Source organism: Argentina anserina, chromosome 4 (genome assembly GCF_933775445.1).
Source record: "Argentina anserina chromosome 4, drPotAnse1.1, whole genome shotgun sequence".
In the NCBI taxonomy this organism is placed as follows: Eukaryota; Viridiplantae; Streptophyta; class Magnoliopsida; order Rosales; family Rosaceae; genus Argentina; species Argentina anserina.
Window position 1 is genome coordinate 17,492,831 of NC_065875.1, and position 20,620 is coordinate 17,513,450.

General features: G+C 38.6%; 3 protein-coding genes across 4 annotated transcripts; 2 read left to right on the top strand and 1 right to left on the bottom strand.

Moving 5' to 3' along the window:
- The first annotated feature begins 3,768 nt into the window (after nucleotides 1-3,768).
- On the top strand, nucleotides 3,769-10,998 carry LOC126790358 (uncharacterized). 2 transcript variants are annotated; one of them, XR_007671714.1, is made up of 10 exons: nucleotides 3,769-4,204; nucleotides 5,156-5,319; nucleotides 5,522-5,648; nucleotides 5,839-5,901; nucleotides 5,994-6,107; nucleotides 6,217-6,318; nucleotides 6,396-6,592; nucleotides 6,730-8,497; nucleotides 9,913-10,752; nucleotides 10,838-10,998. XR_007671714.1 is itself a non-coding variant. In XM_050516567.1 (9 exons), the coding sequence occupies exons 1-9, from the start codon at nucleotides 3,815-3,817 to the stop codon at nucleotides 10,531-10,533; spliced, it is 3,546 nt and encodes a 1,181-aa protein (XP_050372524.1). In that variant the 5' UTR covers nucleotides 3,769-3,814; the 3' UTR covers nucleotides 10,534-10,824. The 2 variants fall into 2 exon arrangements, 1 of the variants encoding a protein (XP_050372524.1); XM_050516567.1 differs by lacking the exon at nucleotides 10,838-10,998 and having other exon boundaries at nucleotides 9,913-10,824.
- On the bottom strand, nucleotides 10,956-12,825 carry LOC126790383 (uncharacterized). Its single transcript, XM_050516598.1, has 2 exons — nucleotides 12,584-12,825; nucleotides 10,956-11,931 (listed from the first exon to the last, which is right to left on the bottom strand). The coding sequence occupies exons 1-2, from the start codon at nucleotides 12,716-12,718 to the stop codon at nucleotides 11,065-11,067; spliced, it is 1,002 nt and encodes a 333-aa protein (XP_050372555.1). The 5' UTR covers nucleotides 12,719-12,825; the 3' UTR covers nucleotides 10,956-11,064.
- Nucleotides 12,826-14,424: 1,599 nt separating this feature from the next.
- Nucleotides 14,425-17,885, top strand: LOC126790369 (protein high chlorophyll fluorescent 107). The gene is made up of 8 exons (XM_050516581.1): nucleotides 14,425-14,862; nucleotides 14,963-15,106; nucleotides 15,205-15,510; nucleotides 15,632-15,691; nucleotides 15,870-16,115; nucleotides 16,559-16,669; nucleotides 16,893-17,069; nucleotides 17,179-17,885. Exons 1-8 carry the CDS (start codon nucleotides 14,425-14,427, stop codon nucleotides 17,503-17,505), a joined length of 1,809 nt encoding a protein of 602 aa, XP_050372538.1. The 3' UTR covers nucleotides 17,506-17,885.
- Nucleotides 17,886-20,620: the final 2,735 nt, after the last annotated feature.

Sequence of the window (20,620 nt, forward strand, 5' to 3'; positions counted from 1 at the left end):
ATCCCAACTAAAATCATTGAAAAATATATTGCTGATCAATTTCGTCGTTCCAAAGATGCACACTTGTGTCCTTGCATCTTGCAATACAGTTAACTAGCTAGCTAGCATAATCAGTAGTAAGCTAGTATGGTTCGATCTTGTCGTCATGTTGGCACAAGGCGAAAGCTGAAGAGAAATATTTTGAAGGTTCGAAATAAATAAGTCGTTGGGCCACGAGTTCTACAGATAGGGTCTGATTGGCTTCAATGTCTTTTGAGATGGAAACTTGAAACACTGTTAGATGTGTTAGATTGGATATCCGGCCGTAAGAATCATACCCTTGACTAGTCAGCAACCATATACGGCCACCATCACATTTGCCCAAGTAGAAGCTATCAAAATGCATCCCCTCATATTTCGTCTCAATCTTATGCAGCACCTGATATGACTCCGGGTTGGGAATTCCATCCGAATCCAATTGATAAGAAATGACCTCATAAAAGCACCGGGTATTTCACTATAAATCCAATTTTTTAATTTTTTTTTAAAAGAAATCCACATAATTTTTTATTCTTTATACACTGAAAAATATTGTAATTATCTCAAATCTAAATTACAAGATATCACTGTTAAAAACTGATTAGTCAATTAACAAATTATGCTCTCATTTACTATTTTAATTATAGATTTTCATAGTCCCTTAATAATTGTAATTTTTCTTTTATTCATCATAAATTTAGAAATAATGGAACATTCCTTAATTATATATCTAGATTTCATAGCTTTTCAAATTTAAATCAATTTAATATTAAAATCACTTAATGGTGACACAAACTTTCTATTTTTTTGAATAATTTAAACATTTTATTTCATAGGTAGATTTCATATGAACAACAATGCATGCAACCTACTTTTGAGGTATATATATAAGTTTTTTTCCTCTATCCGGTAGGTTTTTTTATTTTTAATTACAACCTAATGATCATGTATGTATCTATATGGATGTTTACATATTTTTCTAGGAATTTTTATATCAACATGTTTGTTAGGTATCTATCATTCCAAATATCTCTTTCATAGGTTGAATTTACAATTTATACTATATGCATGCTTCTGTCTATTAGGTATCAATAAATAGTGGAAAAAAAATGAAAAGTTGAAACCTAGAACAAAAGTTTATTGACATACAAAGTTCATGTACAATGATACGAAAAGAAAAATTTTGAGAAAACATATATACATATATATTGCATGGATAACGACATACGTACCTTATTTGTATATTTAAAAAATTGAAACTAACAAATAATACAAATACACAACAAGTTAGCTTGGAATTCTTTCATAGGATCTATAAAAGTTGAACTAGTGTTTGTGTTCTGAAATTTTGATATTAGCTATATAAAGAAGTTTTTCTCAAGGAAAATTTGAAATCATATCTTTCAGCAATTTAATGTAATGAAAAATTATTGGAGTGTTTGAATTAGACATGTAAAATGAAAATTTATAAATAAATGTTAAGATTAAGCAAACTAAAATAATCAAAAGGGCAAAATAGACTTGTATAAAAAGAATTTGGGTGTAGATTGAAAAAACATTTGAGTATGGGTTTAATTTCAAAATGAGACTCCAATATTGAGTTTATTTCTAATTTTCTCCAAAAACACTCAGGACTCGTAGCAGTAATTAAAAATCCCTCAAGTTCTATGGTGGAAGTCAAATAAGGATATTCACCAAGTATGTTCTTCGCGCAAGTAATAACATGATCACCATCACCTACTATATATGTTCTTGGCTTCCTCCCATTTTCTTGACGAGTGTCAAAAATGTATGTATCACCGACCTCGCCCGGCGGGGCATCTTTTATAATGAGCATGTAGCCGCAAACGAAGAGGCCCCTAATATGGGGCAGACAAGGAGGAAGAGGAGGAAGGTCTTTCCAAGACTGATGAACTGATTGACAAAAAAAAAAGACTGATGAACTGTATCAAAAACCCTAAATGGGGTTGGTCGAGTACATATATTTTCTCTTCAATGCTGAACACTTTGATATTGAACCAATCGTAATATTGATTATCCAAATGGCTTAACTTTGGAGCCAATCGGAAATTGGACCCTTGCAGAGACGGAAGGGTGGAGCCGCAGACGGATTAAACTCATCAAATTAAAGGAATAAACACTCATGCTGCGTCTACCCCAAATATAAACTATGGAACCAGCTGGTTCCAAATCGTTGGGAGTTTCATCTGGAGGAGAACCTGGATAATAATCATGGATGAGTTCGCACTTGGATAATTCCTGCTTTTCACAGAACTTTCTAATATTCAGACGGCATAGTCGATCACGCATATTCAAGTACAAGAAACAGTCTTTGTTGTTGTTGTTGTTGTTGGGATGCTTTGGAGAGACGGAGGTACATAGTAACCATTCTTGCTTGCTAAAACCAACACGGCAAAGTCCACTCCATGTCTTCTTCATGTTAGACAAACACTCCTTCAGTATCGTTGTCTTCCACATGATCTTTCTTTCTCTCTCAAAGCATTTTAGGTTAGGGTTTACAACTAAAGATTTTGTTTTTGAAAGGGAAACAAAGTTTGACGGCTGTGGGATATAACTAAAGATTTAATCTAGTTTAGAAACAATATTTCTTCTAGTATTTGCTTGAGGCTTGAGGGTTGAGCCCAGCCCAACTGGATCAGTATGCCCGCCCCATGTTAGGAAAAACAGAAAAAAAAGTCTTCATCATCTTGAGTCTATGTTTATATTTGCGTAGCTAGGTGAATGAGATTATGAGACTGAAGTAGAACGTGAGATGTAGCTTATAGTGAGACCTATCAGGGTTTAGCTTGATACAAAATAGGATTGTTTACCTTGTCATGGATATTTTGCGTTGACTAATTCGGAAAGGTGTTACTAAATGTACCCATTAAATTTCTAATATACCTAGCGTTAATTTTCTTACCAATTTTACCTCTAATTCACCTCTTGCAATTCTTCCGTTCGACAAATTTTTCATGTGTGCATGATTGTTTGTTGAGGTTGTTCTGATACAAAATTAATTGTATGACATGGGATCATAACTCATGAGAGCACAACCACCAAAACTTTGATGGGCAATATGATATAGGATAAACTTAATCATGATTTCGGAATCATATAAATATGGCTCATCAAATTTCGCGTGATTGATAAAAGACATCACAATTACTATGATAAAGAACTTTTTAGAATTTGAATGACTTTAATGCCAAGAAGTCTTGAACTAATTCAATTACTTGGAATTAGTTACCAACATAACAAAATCAAACAAATTCTGCCTTGTTATTTGTACATGGCATGGCCAAACCTGCTCGCACCGAATTTGATATCTCAGATTTGCAAGGAAGAAAAATACCCCACTGTAAATGAGTTCCGAAAGGCAATTGGCTAACGCCGTTAACTTCAGTGATGCCTTAAGCAATGAGCGTAGGGTTTTAGTGTTGGAAAAAGAAAGGTTAATAAATTATTTAAAATTAAATTTTAATTGATTAATTAATTAAATTTATAATTAATCAAAAATGAACATAGATTTGAATTCTCTAAGAGTTACAATATTATATGTTTATTTGTGTAATTTGGTTTGTGGGTGAATAAGAAATTGTCACTCAAAGATGACTACTTAGAATGTGGAAAATGTGTTTGTCCCACATTGAAAAAGAGAAGTGTTGAAAATATTTTATTTAGAATCCATTATGTATAGATTATTATATATCACTGTTTATCTAAGGTTTAGCTCGGGTTTAAGCATTTCCGCAACCTCTCTCCCCTAAAACCCTAAACCCTTGGGGCCTAATCCATGGCAGATTTCGACGACGATTTTGGAGACATCTACACTGATGTCCAAGCCCGGTCCTCGTCAGCCGTCAATGGCCTCTCGGACTTCACTCAGTTCTATACAGAACCCAAAGAAGAAGAAGAAGAAGAAGATGGTAAGAGCAGTGAAAACAACGGCGGCAAGGGTTTTGCCTCCGATTCTAGGAAACCCAGTTCTGTGTTAGAGGATTTGGGTGGTGAAGTTGAGGTTGAGGAGTGCAGTGATAGTGACAGTGACGATGATCTTCATATAGTGTTGAACGATGGGGGCTGTCAAGGTGTGCCCTTTCCGATTTCGGGTGGTGGGAGCTTGAGGCTTGATGATTGTGATGATGAGGACGATGATGCTCTTGTGCCCATCAAAGATTCCAAGGTATTGTTGATTAGTTTTTTTTTGTAGTTTTCAATATGTTGTTTTAGAGAGTTTTATGATGATCGAACTGAATTTTGGATTGTATTTAGTTTGTTGCTATTTAGGCATTTCGATTTCAAGTTGGTGATTTTTGGATTTTCCAATGTAATATTGTGTTCGAGCAAATTCCTCTGAGCATTCATAGCCAATAATTGTTGATTGTGTAACTGTAAATCCAGAGTGATTATAGCTGTAGGATCAGTTTTGATATTGTATCAATTGCATCCACTGATTCTGTAACGGTTGATTACAACCAGATCATACTTCCCCTATATATATATATTGTATACTGTATAGAATAAGATTAATGCATTGGAAAACCATATTCTACAACCTTAAACCACTTTTTATATTCTGGAGTGAGAGTGGTCTTGGCGGGTGCAGTATCAGTGGCGGGAGTAGTGGTGGTTTTAGGAGAAGGCTCAGGGATGGTTCCATAAACATAGTCCCAAAGATCAGTGCCATGAAGACACGGCTGAATTTGGTTAAGCCATGTGAGGTAATTTATTTCAGAAAGTTTGATGAATTGGGAAGGATTTTGAGAGGGAGTGGAGGAAGGATCGGCCATGGCACAGATGCTGAAAAGGAAGGAGGAAAAGAGAAACATGTTAGGATCTGATTTAGGCTGATACCATGTAGAAAATGGTTTTCCAATGCATTAATCTTGTTCTATACAGTATACAATATATATAGGGCAAGTATGATCTGGTTGTAATCAACCGTTACAGAATCAGTGGATGCAATTGATACAATATCAAAACTGATCCTACAGCTATAATCACTCTAGATTTACAGTTACACAATCAACAATTATTGGCTACGAATGCTCAGAGGAATTTGCTCTAACATATTGTTACCCTTGTTGTGTTTTGGTGGTTTCTGAATGAGAAAATGGCTGGTGGTTTTGTGTAGTATGTGTGGACTCAAGGATCAGCTCGTTCAAGCAATGGGAAATCCAATGAGTGTGTGGATTTGGGGCCGTTTGGAGGAGACCACTTGCAGATAAGTCGCGCTCGTGATGCACCTAATCTGGTGGTGACTCGGAATAGATATGGTTTTCGAATTCCTTGGTATAGGTTAGTAAATGCATCCGAAATTTTAAATGTGCGCAAACCAAATTTTCTTCAGTGGTTCACATGTCTGTTTGTTGTGTTCCATAGAAGCAAGGATCAATATAGACAACAATCGACAAGGGTTCGCCTGGTAGAGCATAAAATGGATTTTTTGAATAAGACTGTTAAAGTCTGACCAAAGGATTCCCTGTTTTCTTTTTTACAGGACCATACTGGAAATGGATATTGAACCATTTGAGGATAAGTCATGGAGGTACCCTGGAATTGATATAACAGATTACTTCAATTTTGATTTGAATGAGGACAGCTGGAAAGAGTACTGTAACTCCCTGGTAAGTGAATTAGTGCTGTTTACATGTGTAAATCTCACAGTTGGATATTCTGGCAGGTTGAATTATTTTCCTAAAATTTTCTGTGCAAAGTAACTTGTGGTTGCTCCTGCTTTATGGAAAACTGGTTTTCTACTGCTTTCTGCAATACTGCACTTTATTGAATTGAATCCTAATGCTTAGATGATGGCAGGAGCAACTTCGGCAGTTCACATCCACGCAGTATGGCATGCCTGGCTCTTCAAAATTTTGTCAGGTTCGTTTGAATCATTTTGGAGTCTGGATTATAACTACAACTATTGTTTGTTGTTTTTGGCTTTGACATCTCCAACATATCTATCCTAATAGGCTAAAGAAGCTGGATCTGAGTATGGGGTATTCACCCCGGAAACTATGTCTGAAGAAATGGATTATGCTGGATCAAGGACATATGCTCCATCGTCATCAACAGTTTCTGAACTGGTATATCAGATTTAGTTGATCTACCTTTCTCCTGTTGAGTGAATATAACTTTAATATTATTCCCAAAGTTGTAAGTCTGACATAATTACTTGGCTTTTGATTGTTTCAGCCCAAAGGGAAAGCAATTCAGATAGAAGATAGTTTTGTTGAACGCCAACCATCTTTTGATAGCAGGCATCCACGTAGTTGGAATTCTGATGTTGTGATACAGGTGTGCTATCACTTTGATTTTTCTTGTATATTTAGAAGGTACTGCTAGTATCTTCTTCTAATAAAGTGTTTGGATAGATTGCTGTGCAGGATCCCACCCAGGAAACCTACAATTCTAGCGCAGAACATGGGCAAAAAAATGGCAGGACCCATGATACATCTGAAACTGGGGAGTTTAATGCAAATGGAAACCAAAATAATATCTCATATGGTACTACAAATGGTGATGATATATCATCAGGAAGTGCAGAAGCAGACGTGAAAAAAGTAGTCAGGTTTGTATTCTACTGATGCCAGTATGGTTTTTGTGACAACTAGAGTTAGTGTATGAGTGGTCACTATAATTCTGTATATAATATATATTTGCAGGTTTTGTATGTATACGTAGTGATTTTTCCTTGTATGTCACCAGGTGTTCCCAGAAGATCAGTGCATCACATCGAAATAAAGTGACGGAAAGTCTCGACAAGCATAACCAGGTCATTGATGTGGATGGGAATAAGCATAAGGAGGTGAATGGTATCTCATTGGAGGCCATCGAAATTGCAAATAAAGTGACAGAAAATCTCGACAGGAATACTTCCTCTGATGATCAATGCATGATGGACACGCAATTATCGCTGAGTGATGATGAGGATCAGCTTAGTCTCATTTCATCATGTTATGAATCTGATTCTGGAACTTCCAGGAACAGTGCCCATTTTGATCCAGAAGATATTCATACTCCTGTAAGGCCTGTGGAGAATCCAGAAAGTGAACCACACAAGTCTATCACATCATCTTCTAAGAACTCAAAAGGCAATTGCATCAAAAGAAAAAGAGATATCCAAGATTATTCCATCTGTAGAAGATATTCGCAGAAGAAGCATAGTTATCAAGGAAGGAGGCTTAACGATCTTGAAGAACCGACTAATCACAGAAACAGTGATGTGTCTCCCACCTCAGATACCGAGGACCCAAATGACAGGAATTATTCAGAGAATTTTCGCAGACAGGAGAGGCTGCGAGATTCTGGTGGTATTAATAGAGAAGATACTTTAGATTATAAAGGACGGAAGTTTTCCTACCATTGTGGTATTAGAAATGCTGATAACCATTATCATAAGAGAAAGTGTTTCAGTAGAAATGATAGTCACCAGCTCCAACAGAAACTAGATCCGTATGTGAATAGAACTTCTAATGAGAGGCAGACTCTTTGTGAAGATTGGAACCACTCTGGAAGAACGCAGTTCACTGATGAGAGGAGTCCTCTCACCAAGGGGGAGTCCAGGGGGTTGCACTCTAGGTATTCCTCCACTGTTGAATCAAGACATGCTCAATGGAGAAGGACCCGCAACAAACTGCTGTTTAAGAAAATACCCAATAAGTGGCATGAAGACGATTTTCCTGGAGAAAAAGCCGGGAGATGTGCGTCATTCATTAGTCGAAAAAGAAATAATTTTGATGAATTTCATGGAAGGAAGTTCCCACTTCTGGGGAGAGAACTGAATAACCGGGGGCAAAGGGGTGGATATGAGGGCAGTCCCATGTATTTGGACGATTCACAATCTGAAAATTTTAAAGATGTATATTGCGAACACCAAGAAAATCAGTACTTGTCCCATCAGTCTTACAGAGACTTATATACAGCTGAGGATGGAAGCTGGAATCGCTCCGTATCACCAAGAAATTATGTTTCTTATCCAAGAACAGCTAATGAAAGATTTTGGAGACAATTGAGAAAAATAGATGTGGAAGAAGCCAATGAAGTTAATTGGTATGATGATCACTATGATAGCTATGAAATCGAAGGTAACATGCATCCTAATGATCATTTAAGGTGGAGAAGGTCTAACTGGCAATCTGAAGTGATGCACTGGACTGAAGATCAGTTTACTTTCAGACATCATGGTGATAAATTGTATTCTGAGAAGGCATCCTGTTCTTATCAAAAATATGTACGGCATGAAAATTTTCGTGCTAAAAATGGTTTTAGTGATGGAATGCCTATTAATAATATGCAGCCAGAGCATATTAATAATATGCCTATTAATAATATGCAGCCAGAGCAGCATAGATCGAAAATTCCTAGAAAAGGAACTGGTGCTAACTTTGTTCATAGTGCTAAGATATATAGAGGTAGGCATGAGCAGTTGGTGAGGTGCAGGGATTCAATGGACTTGGCTGTTAGGGAACGAAAGGTAAAGTTGGTGAAACCAAGGGTGAAACCTTCCATCACCCTAATTGTATATATGAGTGATCCAATTCAATTGAGCAAGCCTTACTTATTCTGGTCAATGTTATATACATTGCACCTTTCCTGTTTTTGTTTTTGGTTTTTAATATCGTGTGTTTGCTTTCCCCTTTGCCAAGTAATGTGTTTTATGAACCTGTTATTAACAGTTTTTTTTTATGCCTGGAACTTTTCTTTTCTGGTCGGGGGTGGGGCAATTAATTTGTGGCATGATCTCCTAGTTGTGGAGTTTTATTCATTGACTTGCAATTTTTTTTCCTTTATTTTTTGAGTTTGTATTGATTACTCTGGCATTTTGAGGTAAAGTAGGCTTTGGGATGCTTTTTGATTTCATGAAAGAAGATTGTTCTAAACAATTGCAAATCAAACGATGGTGTTTATATATGCTAATATTTGAGTAAGATAGGTGTTTAGATTGTTGAATTTCACTCTCAAGGTTGCAATTGCATGAATCCAAATTACATTTTTTTTTCTTTTTAAATTCTTCTCTTATGAAGGACTTTTCTAGAGATTATATATGTTTCTATGTTCTACATTTGGGTTCATCTGATCTTAAAGCATTCGTCTATTTTTTTTTTTTTGAGTACTAGTAAGTTACTGCAATTATATTTATTATCCGCGTCCATAGTTGTCAGCCTCCTTTGGAACACAGATTTATTACTTGGGGAAGACATCTGACCATTATTTATCCTGCATTTATTGAAGTTTACTCTGCCTTGCTGTCAAAATATATCACCCATTATATCTGTAGCATCTTATGCTACTCTTTTTATGTCTAAAACTGTAGCCATCTAGTTGTGTACAAAGATTCAGCGATCAGCATTATAGATGCTAATTTATACATTCTTTGTCCCAATATAAAGAAGAAATATCTTGGACTAGGAGCTGTTGTTTTCTTGTAGAGGGATTAGCAGCTAGCAACTGCTGGCCACAGAATAAATATTTATCTTTCTGCGGACAAAATAGGAGTTGGAGCTAGGAACTTATTGCTTAGAATAACAGTGCTTATGAACATAAAACTCCATTGTTTGATGTATTCATAAAAAACAGTGGCTACTGTTAGTTGAGCTTACCCATGCATACAGATAACTTATGAATTTGATGGTCATCTTCTAATCATTTACCTTCAGCAAAAATCTTATCACAAATAACAGTATGAGTTTGTATCAGTTTGGAAGGATGGGGTCAGGGAGTTGGAACAACTATTGGCTCTCTTTACTTTTTTAGGTGTAAGGGGGGATTCGGGAATATCATCTAAACCACATTTATCGTCCATTCTGCTGCTGATGCTAATCATCTCTTTTACCTATGCAATTACTGATATATTACATATCTATGACATTTCCGTGTGATGCAATGCAGATCCTTGCCAGATGCTCCAAAGCCAGAACTTCGATGTGCAATGGTAGGCCAGAAAGCATGGGTGCCGTAATTGGTGGAGAGTCAACAACTTCAAGGAATTTGCAGGTTTGTGAAACTGAGAAGGCAAGGGCGGTCAAAATCACCCAAAGAATTGGATGGGACCAAAACAGCAGGATAGGGCCTGATAAGTTTCCAGTTACAGCTCAGAATGCTGATTTGGATATAGAGGAGGGTCAGATTGTGACACAACAGAATGCAGTTAATACACCACACCCTTTGCAGAGAAAACATTATTCTGATTTTAATGAACCAGCCCACAGCTTGAAAAAGAGAGTGCTTGATGGTCATAATGCCAATACTGGGAATAAGGTCGTTGCAGAAGGATGTGACAAGCAAAGGATTCTACAGACAATGGAAAAAATGGAACAACGCGGGGAGCGCTTTAAGGAGTCAATCACCTTGAGAAAAGAGCCAGACAAGTCATTCACGCCTGAGGTTGATCCCGCAGTTGAAACAGCTGATGAAAAGCAACACAGGCCAGCCAGAAAGAGGCAGTGGGGTGGTAGGTTCTCGAAGAATGACGCTCTAATGTTGGGGATTCCACTGAAAGCAACATTCTGAAAGAATCATCTTTTGACATGTTCATTGCCAACTATCAGCTGAGTGAGCTGACATTACTTACCTCCGTTCAAGTGACTCCAACATATGCTGAGATCGATAAAGTTGATTCCAACCACTGCCGGTTGCGGCAGGCTGCTATTCATAAAGTGCCATGTCTTATTTTCTATTGTGGTGCCAGGGCTGAAAGTTCCCTTAGATTTATTTTCCTATTTGAAGCAGGTAAGCAAAAAAAAAAACATAGCTTTCCATTTCAGCTAAAGAGTTATCAGTTTACAGATTCATCTAACTTCATTCTTTTTGTCAGAGAAATCAGAGACATTTGTTATTATTACTTGGTCTACTGTATAAAATATTGGAGGTAGATTTCTCCAATCCAAATTCAGTTTTGATATGCTGAGTTTGTAAACATATGCTGAGGTACATTCTATCCGAAGTTGCTTGTTTTATTTACTTAACAAACTGTCATCATATTTATTTGAAATTTAATATGGTACAAGGTAGCCACTGTTCTCAATAGTTAGGCTAGTTGAGTCACAACATATGACTGAACTTCTGCCTGATTATAAGTTGAGCGCCTTCAACAAGCCTCTTTACCACTTCAGCTGCAGGTAATATTTCCTTAATGAGGCCTACACTTTGGCCAGCATACAAAACCATGCTTTCAATGTCACCAGTTGTGGTCACATTTGGAACTGTCCCGGCAAGACGACGGATTTCTATTTCCCTGTCATGTATCGTTGTTCGACCGATTACTGGCTGACTGGCTTCTGTTTCATGAGCAGGAAGGCACTTCCATTCATTGAAGAAAGGCGTCTTTAAAACACGATGTGGTGCTTTGGGCCATCTTGCACGTCCAAATATATCAGTGTACTCAGTGCTGTCATATTCAACCAATTTTCTCTTGTATATAGGATGGGCATAACTTTCCTCAGTTGCAAGGAACCTAGTGCCTAGGCTTACTCCTTGAGCACCAAGGGCAAGGGCGGCAACATATCCACGAGCATCCACAATACCACCTGCCGCAATGATAGTAATACTTTGATCTCCAACAAGATCGACTACCTTTGGCAACAATGAAATCAAAGCATCCTGACTGATCACATGCCCTCCTGCTTCAGATCCTTGAACAATAATTGCATCTACACCAGCAGAGATTACTTTTTTTGCCTCCTCCAAACTCCCCACTTGAGGAACAACCATAACCCCAGAAAGATGAGCTTTCGTCACAAGCTCCACAGAACAATCACCCCAGTATACCTGCAGCACTGCTACCTTTTCCTCCAATATGACGTTGATATTTTTCTCATGAGGAAATGCCAGGACAACAGCAACCCCAAATGGTTTGTCTGTTAAGCTCCGAGTCTTATTTATCAGCTTCCGTAGATAGTCCGGTGATTCCTAGTTAGGCAAGATCCATCATATGAACAATATAAATCATATATTCAAGTGTTACATTCGGAAAATAGTCATATGCATATACATACTACTCTTTTATAAAAATCATGGAAAGAAGGCGATCTTTTTTCAGAAGAGCTAGAAGAAAAAGAATCTTTATTGAAAGCTATTGAGAAACTGGACATTTATGCACTCATCCACACAAAGGCATCTTACTCTCTCATGTTAAAAATGATATTGTCCTCATCAGATGTTCATAGCATATAGACCCACGTAACATAATCCTACATTACACACGTTTGCAGATTAATACTTGTAAATGATGGGTCCAATAAATTGATAATTATGTTAGGACTTGAGATCGCTGATCATGATTTTAGAGTGGCCAAGGAGGATGAGGTAGAGGACTTTCTGGGGGACTGGGAAAAGCTGAAAAACGAACACCAGAGGGTGACTGAAAATGTAGGACATCCCATGAAAATATGGTAATTACTCGAGTGATTTCAGCAGTATACTGTTACTGTTGTATCAAAGTTGATTCCTTAAAAAATGAAATCAGGAAATAACTTGTGTTTCGAAGTAGACAGTAGTTGTATGTTGGTTACTAAGTTCATGATATGATGTTAAGAAGAAGGAAACAGAAGAAGATAGATACCCAATCAGGAGCCCTGAGGAAAGCAAGTCCGCCGGCATTAGCAACAGCAGCAACAAGCTCAGGTCCAGAAATATCAGGTCCCAGTGGTGCCTGAACTATTCCATACTCAAAACCCAGAATCCCACGCCAACCCATCCTCTTCCTTCTTCTCTGTAAAATAATTGATGATGATGATCAGAGAGGGTGAGAACCAAAAAGACCCAACCGCTACTTTATAATCTATCGGACTCGACTGTTTCGGTCGGGCAAGAAGCAAAGAAGAATTTGATTGCGAAATACTAATTTTTCTTTTTTCTGTGATCAATATTCAAATGGTTGATGACATATACGCGCTCTTGTCAGCGAGTGACGCGAGTCGGCCTAGCATTCGTATCGTGATTCTCATCTTACTCTCTCTAGTAGGTTGTGTTCTTGTGGCATGATTCAAAGTTTTCGCAGACTTAAAATTTCTCTCTTCACTGAAATAATATGAAAAATTTACTCATAATTAGAAGTCCTTATTTAGTGTCATCTCACAACTTCACTAATTCATTGAACTTCTTAGATTGCGTCTGCTGTAGACATATCAGAAGAAAATAATAATATTTACAAGTGTTAATATAGTAAATAATAAACAAAAATTAGAAAAATAAATCATAAGATGTCTTCATTCATGTTCTCATTGGCCACTGGCAGTTTGTGCAAAAAGTAAGCAGAAGCCAAAGATGTAAATTAGTAAATAGAGGAGCCGTCAATACTCTTCCTCACCCAATTTACGGGTTAAATAACCAAAAATTCAGCTAAATAGTAAAATAAGTTGGTCTATTAACTTTTAATTTTATATTGAAAAAAAAAACATTACGCAAGTGAGACCACGTCCTTTTATATGTGCTTTGGCGCTTTTTGAAAATTTAGTATTAGACTAAAATATATAAGCACTTAAGTGTCAAATATTAGACTAAAAATGCTATACGCACGGACTCTTTAGTCCAAACTTATTTGCATAAAATGAGAATCAAACTGGGTGGACTTGATGTAAGCCTTCATACTTAACCAAGTCTACAAAACTTTCAATACAAAGTTTTCAGCCAGTATACTTATAGGAAAAATCTCGGTGGTTTCGCCCTTAGTTCCCGACGTTCCATTTGAATATATTAATCCGAGTTTTTTTTTATAATCATATTTATATCTTACAATCTGATCTTTATGAGATAGGCCAATGATACTAGCCCACGTGTCATAAAAATCTGCTGTTTCCAGAACCATACCAGAAACTGAAAACGTGGCAAAATGCTTACCATTAACCAACCAGCGGTTATACTCCAGGTTTTTATCAATTGACTATAATAGCCCTATCAAAAAACCAATTAATATGATGCTCTTCGTCACAATCTTCTTTTTGGACAGATTCTTTGCCACAAATAAACGATATAATCAGTTGATCACTAGTTTTTTTTGCTTCCGATGAAAAGTTGATCGCTAGTTTACAAATACGTGGTAGTATTTACGTTACTAAGTTAGTAATATTTTATTTAAGTCCAATTAAACATCAGACGATGACACATAGAAGTAAATTGTATTCAAACATGCTGGCCACAAATTAGTAGAGAGACTTATACATTAGACATGAATGGTTCCGTGTTAAATTGCTCGACTAATCTTACCATCCACCTCGGATAATTGAAATGGTTAGAGATTGTAGGTGCAGAAATGTACACGTCCAAGAACTTTGGGTGAAAATGATTGAAAACAGTATATAAGGACATAACGGTAATTCCAGCGTCAGCAGTGCTTCTCCTACCCGCCTCACATTTGATTCAACTTCGAGATCATAACAGTTTAATCCTTTTGGAGAGTGAGAAATGCAGCAACTTCTCTCCTCCTCTTCTTCCTCAAACCCCAGCTTCGCTCTCTTCTCCACCTCCCCAAACCCTAACCACCTCTCCAAATTCACCTTCAAAATCCCCATTCTGCCCCGCTGCTCCTCCCGCGACTCCTCCACCCAGCTCCTCGACCACGACGACCGCGCCATAACCAATGCCGCCGCGCCGGACACCAAACCAGTGCTCGTCGTCCGCCGCCCCGAGATGGAGCTCCCCTCCGACGAGGCCGCCTCCCCGCTCGACGTCGGCGTCGGCGAGTTCGCCAAGAAGATTGCGATATTCGAGCCTGACGACCGCGCCGCCGAGTCGAATCCGAAGGAGAAGCCATTGAAGGTCAACTTGGACTTGGCGCTGTACAGAGCGAAGATCTTGACCAGGAATTACCGCTATGCGGAAGCACAGGAATTACTGGAGAAGGTATATTTAATTATTTACCGTTGCAGTTGTGAATTATGTCTCCTGTGTATGCATATTTGTGAGCAGCTGAGATTGAAACCGGCTGTAATGTTTGGGAAAGTGTATATGTTATTGGCCGGAAGATGGGAGAGCTTATGTGGCGTTGGGGAAGGCCTTGAGCAGGCAGTCGAAAATGGCCGAAGCTCGAGCTGTGTATGAGAAGGGCTGCCAAGCCACTCAAGGAGAGAATCCATTCATTTGGCAGGTTGGTTGTTCGATTTGCAATTTAGACTGATATTGGCGTGATTGGTTTTTGTTAGGACCCAGTGGATTGACAGATTGGGGTGTTCTATTTTTTTACAGTGTTGGGCTGTTTTGGAAGATAAGGTGGGGAATACAAGGAGGGCAAGGGGATTGTTTGATGCGGCGACGGTTGCTGATAAGAAGCACATTGCGGCGTGGCATGGATGGGGAGTCTTAGAGCTAAAGCAGGGGAATATCAGTAAGGCGAGGCATCTGCTCGCCAAGGGTTTGAAGTTTTGTGGAGGGAATGAGTACATATACCAGACGCTGGCGAGATTGGAAGCTAAAGCAAGTCGATATGAGCAGGCTCGGTACTTGTTTAGGCAGGCCACTAGATGCAATCCCAAGAGTTGTGCCAGTTGGCTTGTAAGTCATGAGTTTATTGCATGTAGACCTCTCTGTTGTGAAGTTACTTTCCATGTCTGTTGCGCTTTGTGGGATGTTGAGATGTTTTTCTTATCGTATTTGTCAAATAATCATGATGCAGGCGTGGGCTCAAATGGAGATGCAACAGGAAAATAACCCTGCTGCTAGGAGACTTTTTGAGGTGATTGATCATAACAGCACATGATCATGCAGCAGCATGAGTTTTGTTTCCTATTAGATATTCACAGAATTCTTTTCCTTAAAACGCTTCAATTACCAAGTTGGATTCTGTTGGCTCTATTTCAGTTTGATAATGCTTTCTCCATGGCAACTTGATTTTATTTTTCCTCCTTTTGTAGAAATCAATACAGGCAAGCCCAAAGAATAGGTTCGCATGGCATGTCTGGGGACTTTTTGAAACTAAAATGGGAAATGTTGAGAAGGGGAGAAAGTTATTAAAGATTGGTCACACGCTCAATCCAAGGGATCCAGTCCTCCTTCAGTCTCTTGCTTTATTGGAATATGAACACTCGACTGCCAATGTTGCTCGACAGTTGTTCAGGCGAGCATCTGAGTTGGATCCAAGGCATCAACCAGTTTGGACGGTAAGGAACTCTTATCAGTATAGAAATAAATTTATTGTACATCTTATTTCCTTGGGGCTACCACCTGATTAATAGTGAGAATGATGCAAATATAATCTTGACTATCCTACTGCCCAATGATTATTGGTTGATGTTTCGTATGAATTCTTTTTCTTTGTCAAGAATGATAGTTGGACTGTGATGGTAAAGATTTGATCCCTCGGATGTACTGCAGACTATCACTTTCAATTCATTGTTGCCTACCCTTGATAATCATTTGTCTAGGTTTTTCTCGTCCCAAGTCACTGTTTCTCACAGAAAGGCAAAGTTATTTCCATCATTCATGCATTATCCTATATCCAGAGGAATATATCTTTTGATTACAGGACTTAATATTCATACATGCATTATTGTTAATTGAACAGACAACTAATTGGCTGATTCCAAAATGTTGGAGTGTTTAGGCTTGGGGGTGGATGGAATGGAAAGAAGGAAACATCGCCACAGCAAGGAAATTATACCAAAAGGCATTGTCTATTAACTCAACTAGTGAAACTGCTGCTCGCTGTCTGCAGGTAATGATCGTAGTCAGATATCTAGTATCTCTTCTTTTTTTTAAATAATGCTATGCAAACATGCATGAAAGTTCTTCTGGTTCTCTTCCATTGAGTTTCTTATCTGACAGACTATGGAAGTATTGATGAACACATAGCAATCCCTATTCCCAAATGTTAGCAAGATGAATGACTTTATCAGTTTATCTTGTCAAGGTTTCATTCGATTCACCATCCTTTGCAGGCTTGGGGAGTTCTAGAAGAGAGAAATGGTAACCTATCAGCGGCCCGAAGATTATTTAGGTCTTCTCTCAATATAAATTCTCAGAGTTATGTTACATGGATGACTTGGGCATCATTGGAGGAAAATCAAGGGAACTCTGCCCGTGCAGAGGAAATTCGAGATCTTTATTTCCAGCAGGTTAGTAATTAGCATAGCTACTGCATCTTATATGTGACTGATATAATTAATAATTTTGCAAACGCAACTTTTGGAAGCTAATACTACCCTTTTTGGTTTCTTGCAATAGCGCACAGAAGTTGTGGATGATCCTTCATGGGTTATGGGATTGTTAGACATCATAGATCCAGCACTTGACAGAATCAGGAGTGTCTTGAACTTGGATCAGGCCTCACAACAAAGTCGACTAGATTCTCTCAGAACAATACTAGAAGGACAAAGTGGAAAGAACGTTGAGGAAGAGTCAGTGAGCAATGACATGGAAAGTGACACTGGCTTTGATGTGGATGCTTTCTGTCTAGAAAGATTATCTTTGGATCCATCTAAGCTACAAGTTCAGATGGTCTTCTCACCGCCTCCACCAGTAAAGAGAACTAGAGAGAAAGTCTTTAAATGATTTGGACATTTGGTGATGGAGAAATCTGTTGTGTTAATGATGAAGGTTGGAGTAGCTTTATGGTGCTCCAATATAGATAACAGTACAGCATCCCAGTCTGAGTCGTATATAGAATTCAAGATTACCACACCCTTCATTTCTGTCTGGTGCAAGCGTTGGGGATAGAGTGGCTTGCTTTGGTAGGTTTGGTGGTTTGTAGGTGATGTATCATGTATGAGGCTTGCCCTGTATATCTCATGCCTCGAGCGTAAGGTAACTAGATAAGATTTACACTAAGCCTTAATTAGGCTGTCCATAGCCCTTTGACCCTTTCACCCTTTGTAATTAACTTACTGGAATGCCTCGACAGCAAAACCATTTGTAATGGGATTCAGCATAAGCTTGTGCTATTCACCCATATTCATCATAAATCTAGCTAGCAGCATACCACATTTCTTGTATCATGTTCATTGGTGAGTGGCTCTTATTCACTATCAACTCTGCTCTGCTTAGGGGATTCTGTCCTAAAATTTACTTAAGCACCCAAGCCTTCAATTAGATTGGGAGACGTGGTCATTACAAGATCATATACACTACAAAACACTTCTGACTTTTGTTGCCAAATCAATGCTGCCGAAAGTGCTTTGATCAATTATAGAAGCAAATCAAGCAGTCATAAATTCATAACAGAGCCCAAGAAGTTAAGAACTGGGAGCACGTAGAAGATCCAGATCATTCGTACTCATTCAAATGACTTTTTTTTTTATCTAGATCACACGATTTTCCTAAATGACACTCATAATTCATGATTAATTATTCTCATCCCCGTAACCTCTCTTTTCAGAACGTACAATTTAATCTAACCAATATTACTCAACATATTTGTCGCCTCCCTAATGTTGACTCATAAATCACAATCTCACCTTAGTCCTTACTCCAATCAATATATCAAGATGAAATCCTGTTTGCATGCCTTGATCATTAGAACGTACAAGCATCTATCAACTACACTGATTTAATGTACTCCTTCGTGATGCAATTTTTGCTGCTATAAATTTGGTTCCCTGCCACCTTATGAAAATCACACAATCATGCACGTATACACGTTCTTCTTCATTTCCCCCTCTTTTAGGATCTAAATCATCTTCACCTTCAACCCGAATCAACCATGTCGATACCCAGCACTTTCTTGTTCTTCACCGTAAATTCGTAACCCTAATCCTGAGTGTAGACTTCCTCACTGCCGTGGACTACCCTGACCCTGAGGTGGCCTTTTGTTAGCGCTGAAAAATAGCTTATCTCATCCTCAAGATTGGCTCAGGTCGTGGGATCCAAGTCTTTCCAACCCTTGCATTTGGTTCCATATTACCTGCAATGATCAGAGCTATGTTATCCGAGTGAACCTAAGTATTGCGAACCTCTCTGGTAAACTGGTACCTGAACTTGGAAACCTGACTCAACTTCAATATGTAGTAATGTACAGAAACAACATTGACGGGATGTATTCCGGAGGAGCTTGGTAAGCTGACGAACCTCATTGACTTAAACTTGCCTGAAAACAACTTCTCCGGGACCTTGCCTTCTTCGTTGGAGAGTTTAAAAGCACTTAACTTTCTACGTCTGAATGATAACAAGTTATTATCTGGCACAGTCCCCCCGAGTCTGGTTGATATTCCGGTTCTCAACATCTCAAACACAGGTTTAACACTACCACCGGATACTTGGCTTTAGTCTGAAGGGTAGGTTCATATTTTTTTGTTGGTTGACCCCGAGTAGACCTATTTGGCAAAACATATTGTCAACTATTAGCCCTAATAGAGTGACTAACCTCAGATAAGTGATCTTCTGTACCAGGAGAGCATTGGTCAGGGGTATAACCAGCTGTCAGGGAGTCATGAGGGGCAGTTGTGTTGTCAGCTTCTGGTGCCTGAATCTCTCGAGTGATGACCTCCGGGGGTGCCTGTGTGGCTGACACATTTGTAATCTTAACAGAACCTGTTACCATATCGACTGGCTCACTTGTCTCCCCCTCTCCATGATACAACTCTTCAAAATATGAACTCTCCTCCTGAAGAGCAGTATCAGAAGAGGGAAAATAACTCATTTCCTCAAAAAATGTAACATCTATAGTGACATAGTATTTCCGGGTAGGGGGATGATAGCATCGGTACCCTTTCTGATGTACTCCGTACCCAAAAAACACACATTTAACTGCCCGGACATCCAACTTAGAACGCTGATGTTGGGGAAGATGAACAAAAGCAGCACAACCAAAAACACGGGCAGGAAGATTATGAAAAGAGGGTAATGAGACATGAGATGCAAGCACCTCATATGGAACTTTCCCCTGAAGGACACGAGATGGAAGACGATTAATAAGGTGGGCGGAAGTAATGACAGCATCACCCCAAAGGTATTTAGGCATGTGGGCACTAAAAAGAATACACCGAGCCATATCAAGTAAATGACGATTTTTTCTTTCAGAGACTCCATTTTGCTCAGGTGTGTAAGAACACGTTGTTTGATGAACAATTCCGTGTGTGTTAAGGAACTCCTGAAAGATATTATTCACATATTCCCTCCCATTATCAGAACGAAGAACTCGAATAGTGGCATTATATTGTGTTTGGACAGAGGCATGAAAGGCACGAAAAGCTGGAAAAACCTCATCTTTAGTTTTAAGAAGAACAATCCATGAAAGAAGTGTGCAATCATCAATAAAAGACACAAAATAACGCATTCCTGACACAATTGATTCCTTAGAGGGTCCCCAAATATCAGAATGAATTAATTCAAAAGGAAGAAAACTTTTAGGAGAAGTACTAGGGGAATAAGTAGATCGATGACTCTTGCCCAAAACACAAGTCTCACAACATAACAAAGACTCGTCCACACTAATAAACAAAGAAGGCATGGATGTTTTCATAACACGAAAAGATAGATGCCCTAAGCGACGATGTCATAACCAAACTTCACTTAGCTTGTCAGAAGTGGAGAGTAAAGCGGTCCGAGACTGTCCCCCTGGTTTTTTCCCGGCGTATGTCAGATCCAGATGAAACAACCGGCCCCTCAGATACCCCCGACCAATTACCCGTCCGGTGAGAAGATCCTGAAATATCACATACATAGGAAAAAA

Bases quoted from the DNA above. Each gene is read 5' to 3' on its own strand.
- LOC126790358 (XM_050516567.1), top strand. From the start codon at position 3,815: ATGGCAGATTTCGACGACGATTTTGGAGACATCTACACTGATGTCCAA. The intron at 5,649-5,838 runs GTAAGTGAATTA...AGATGATGGCAG, and splicing joins AAGAGTACTGTAACTCCCTG to GAGCAACTTCGGCAGTTCAC. The intron at 6,108-6,216 runs GTATATCAGATT...TGATTGTTTCAG, and splicing joins CATCAACAGTTTCTGAACTG to CCCAAAGGGAAAGCAATTCA.
- LOC126790383 (XM_050516598.1), bottom strand. From the start codon at position 12,718: ATGGGTTGGCGTGGGATTCTGGGTTTTGAGTATGGAATAGTTCAGGCA. The intron at 11,932-12,583 runs GTATCTATCTTC...TTGCCTAACTAG, and splicing joins TCCTCAGGGCTCCTGATTGG to GAATCACCGGACTATCTACG.
- LOC126790369 (XM_050516581.1), top strand. From the start codon at position 14,425: ATGCAGCAACTTCTCTCCTCCTCTTCTTCCTCAAACCCCAGCTTCGCT. The intron at 15,107-15,204 runs GTTGGTTGTTCG...ATTTTTTTACAG, and splicing joins AGAATCCATTCATTTGGCAG to TGTTGGGCTGTTTTGGAAGA. The intron at 17,070-17,178 runs GTTAGTAATTAG...TTCTTGCAATAG, and splicing joins GAGATCTTTATTTCCAGCAG to CGCACAGAAGTTGTGGATGA.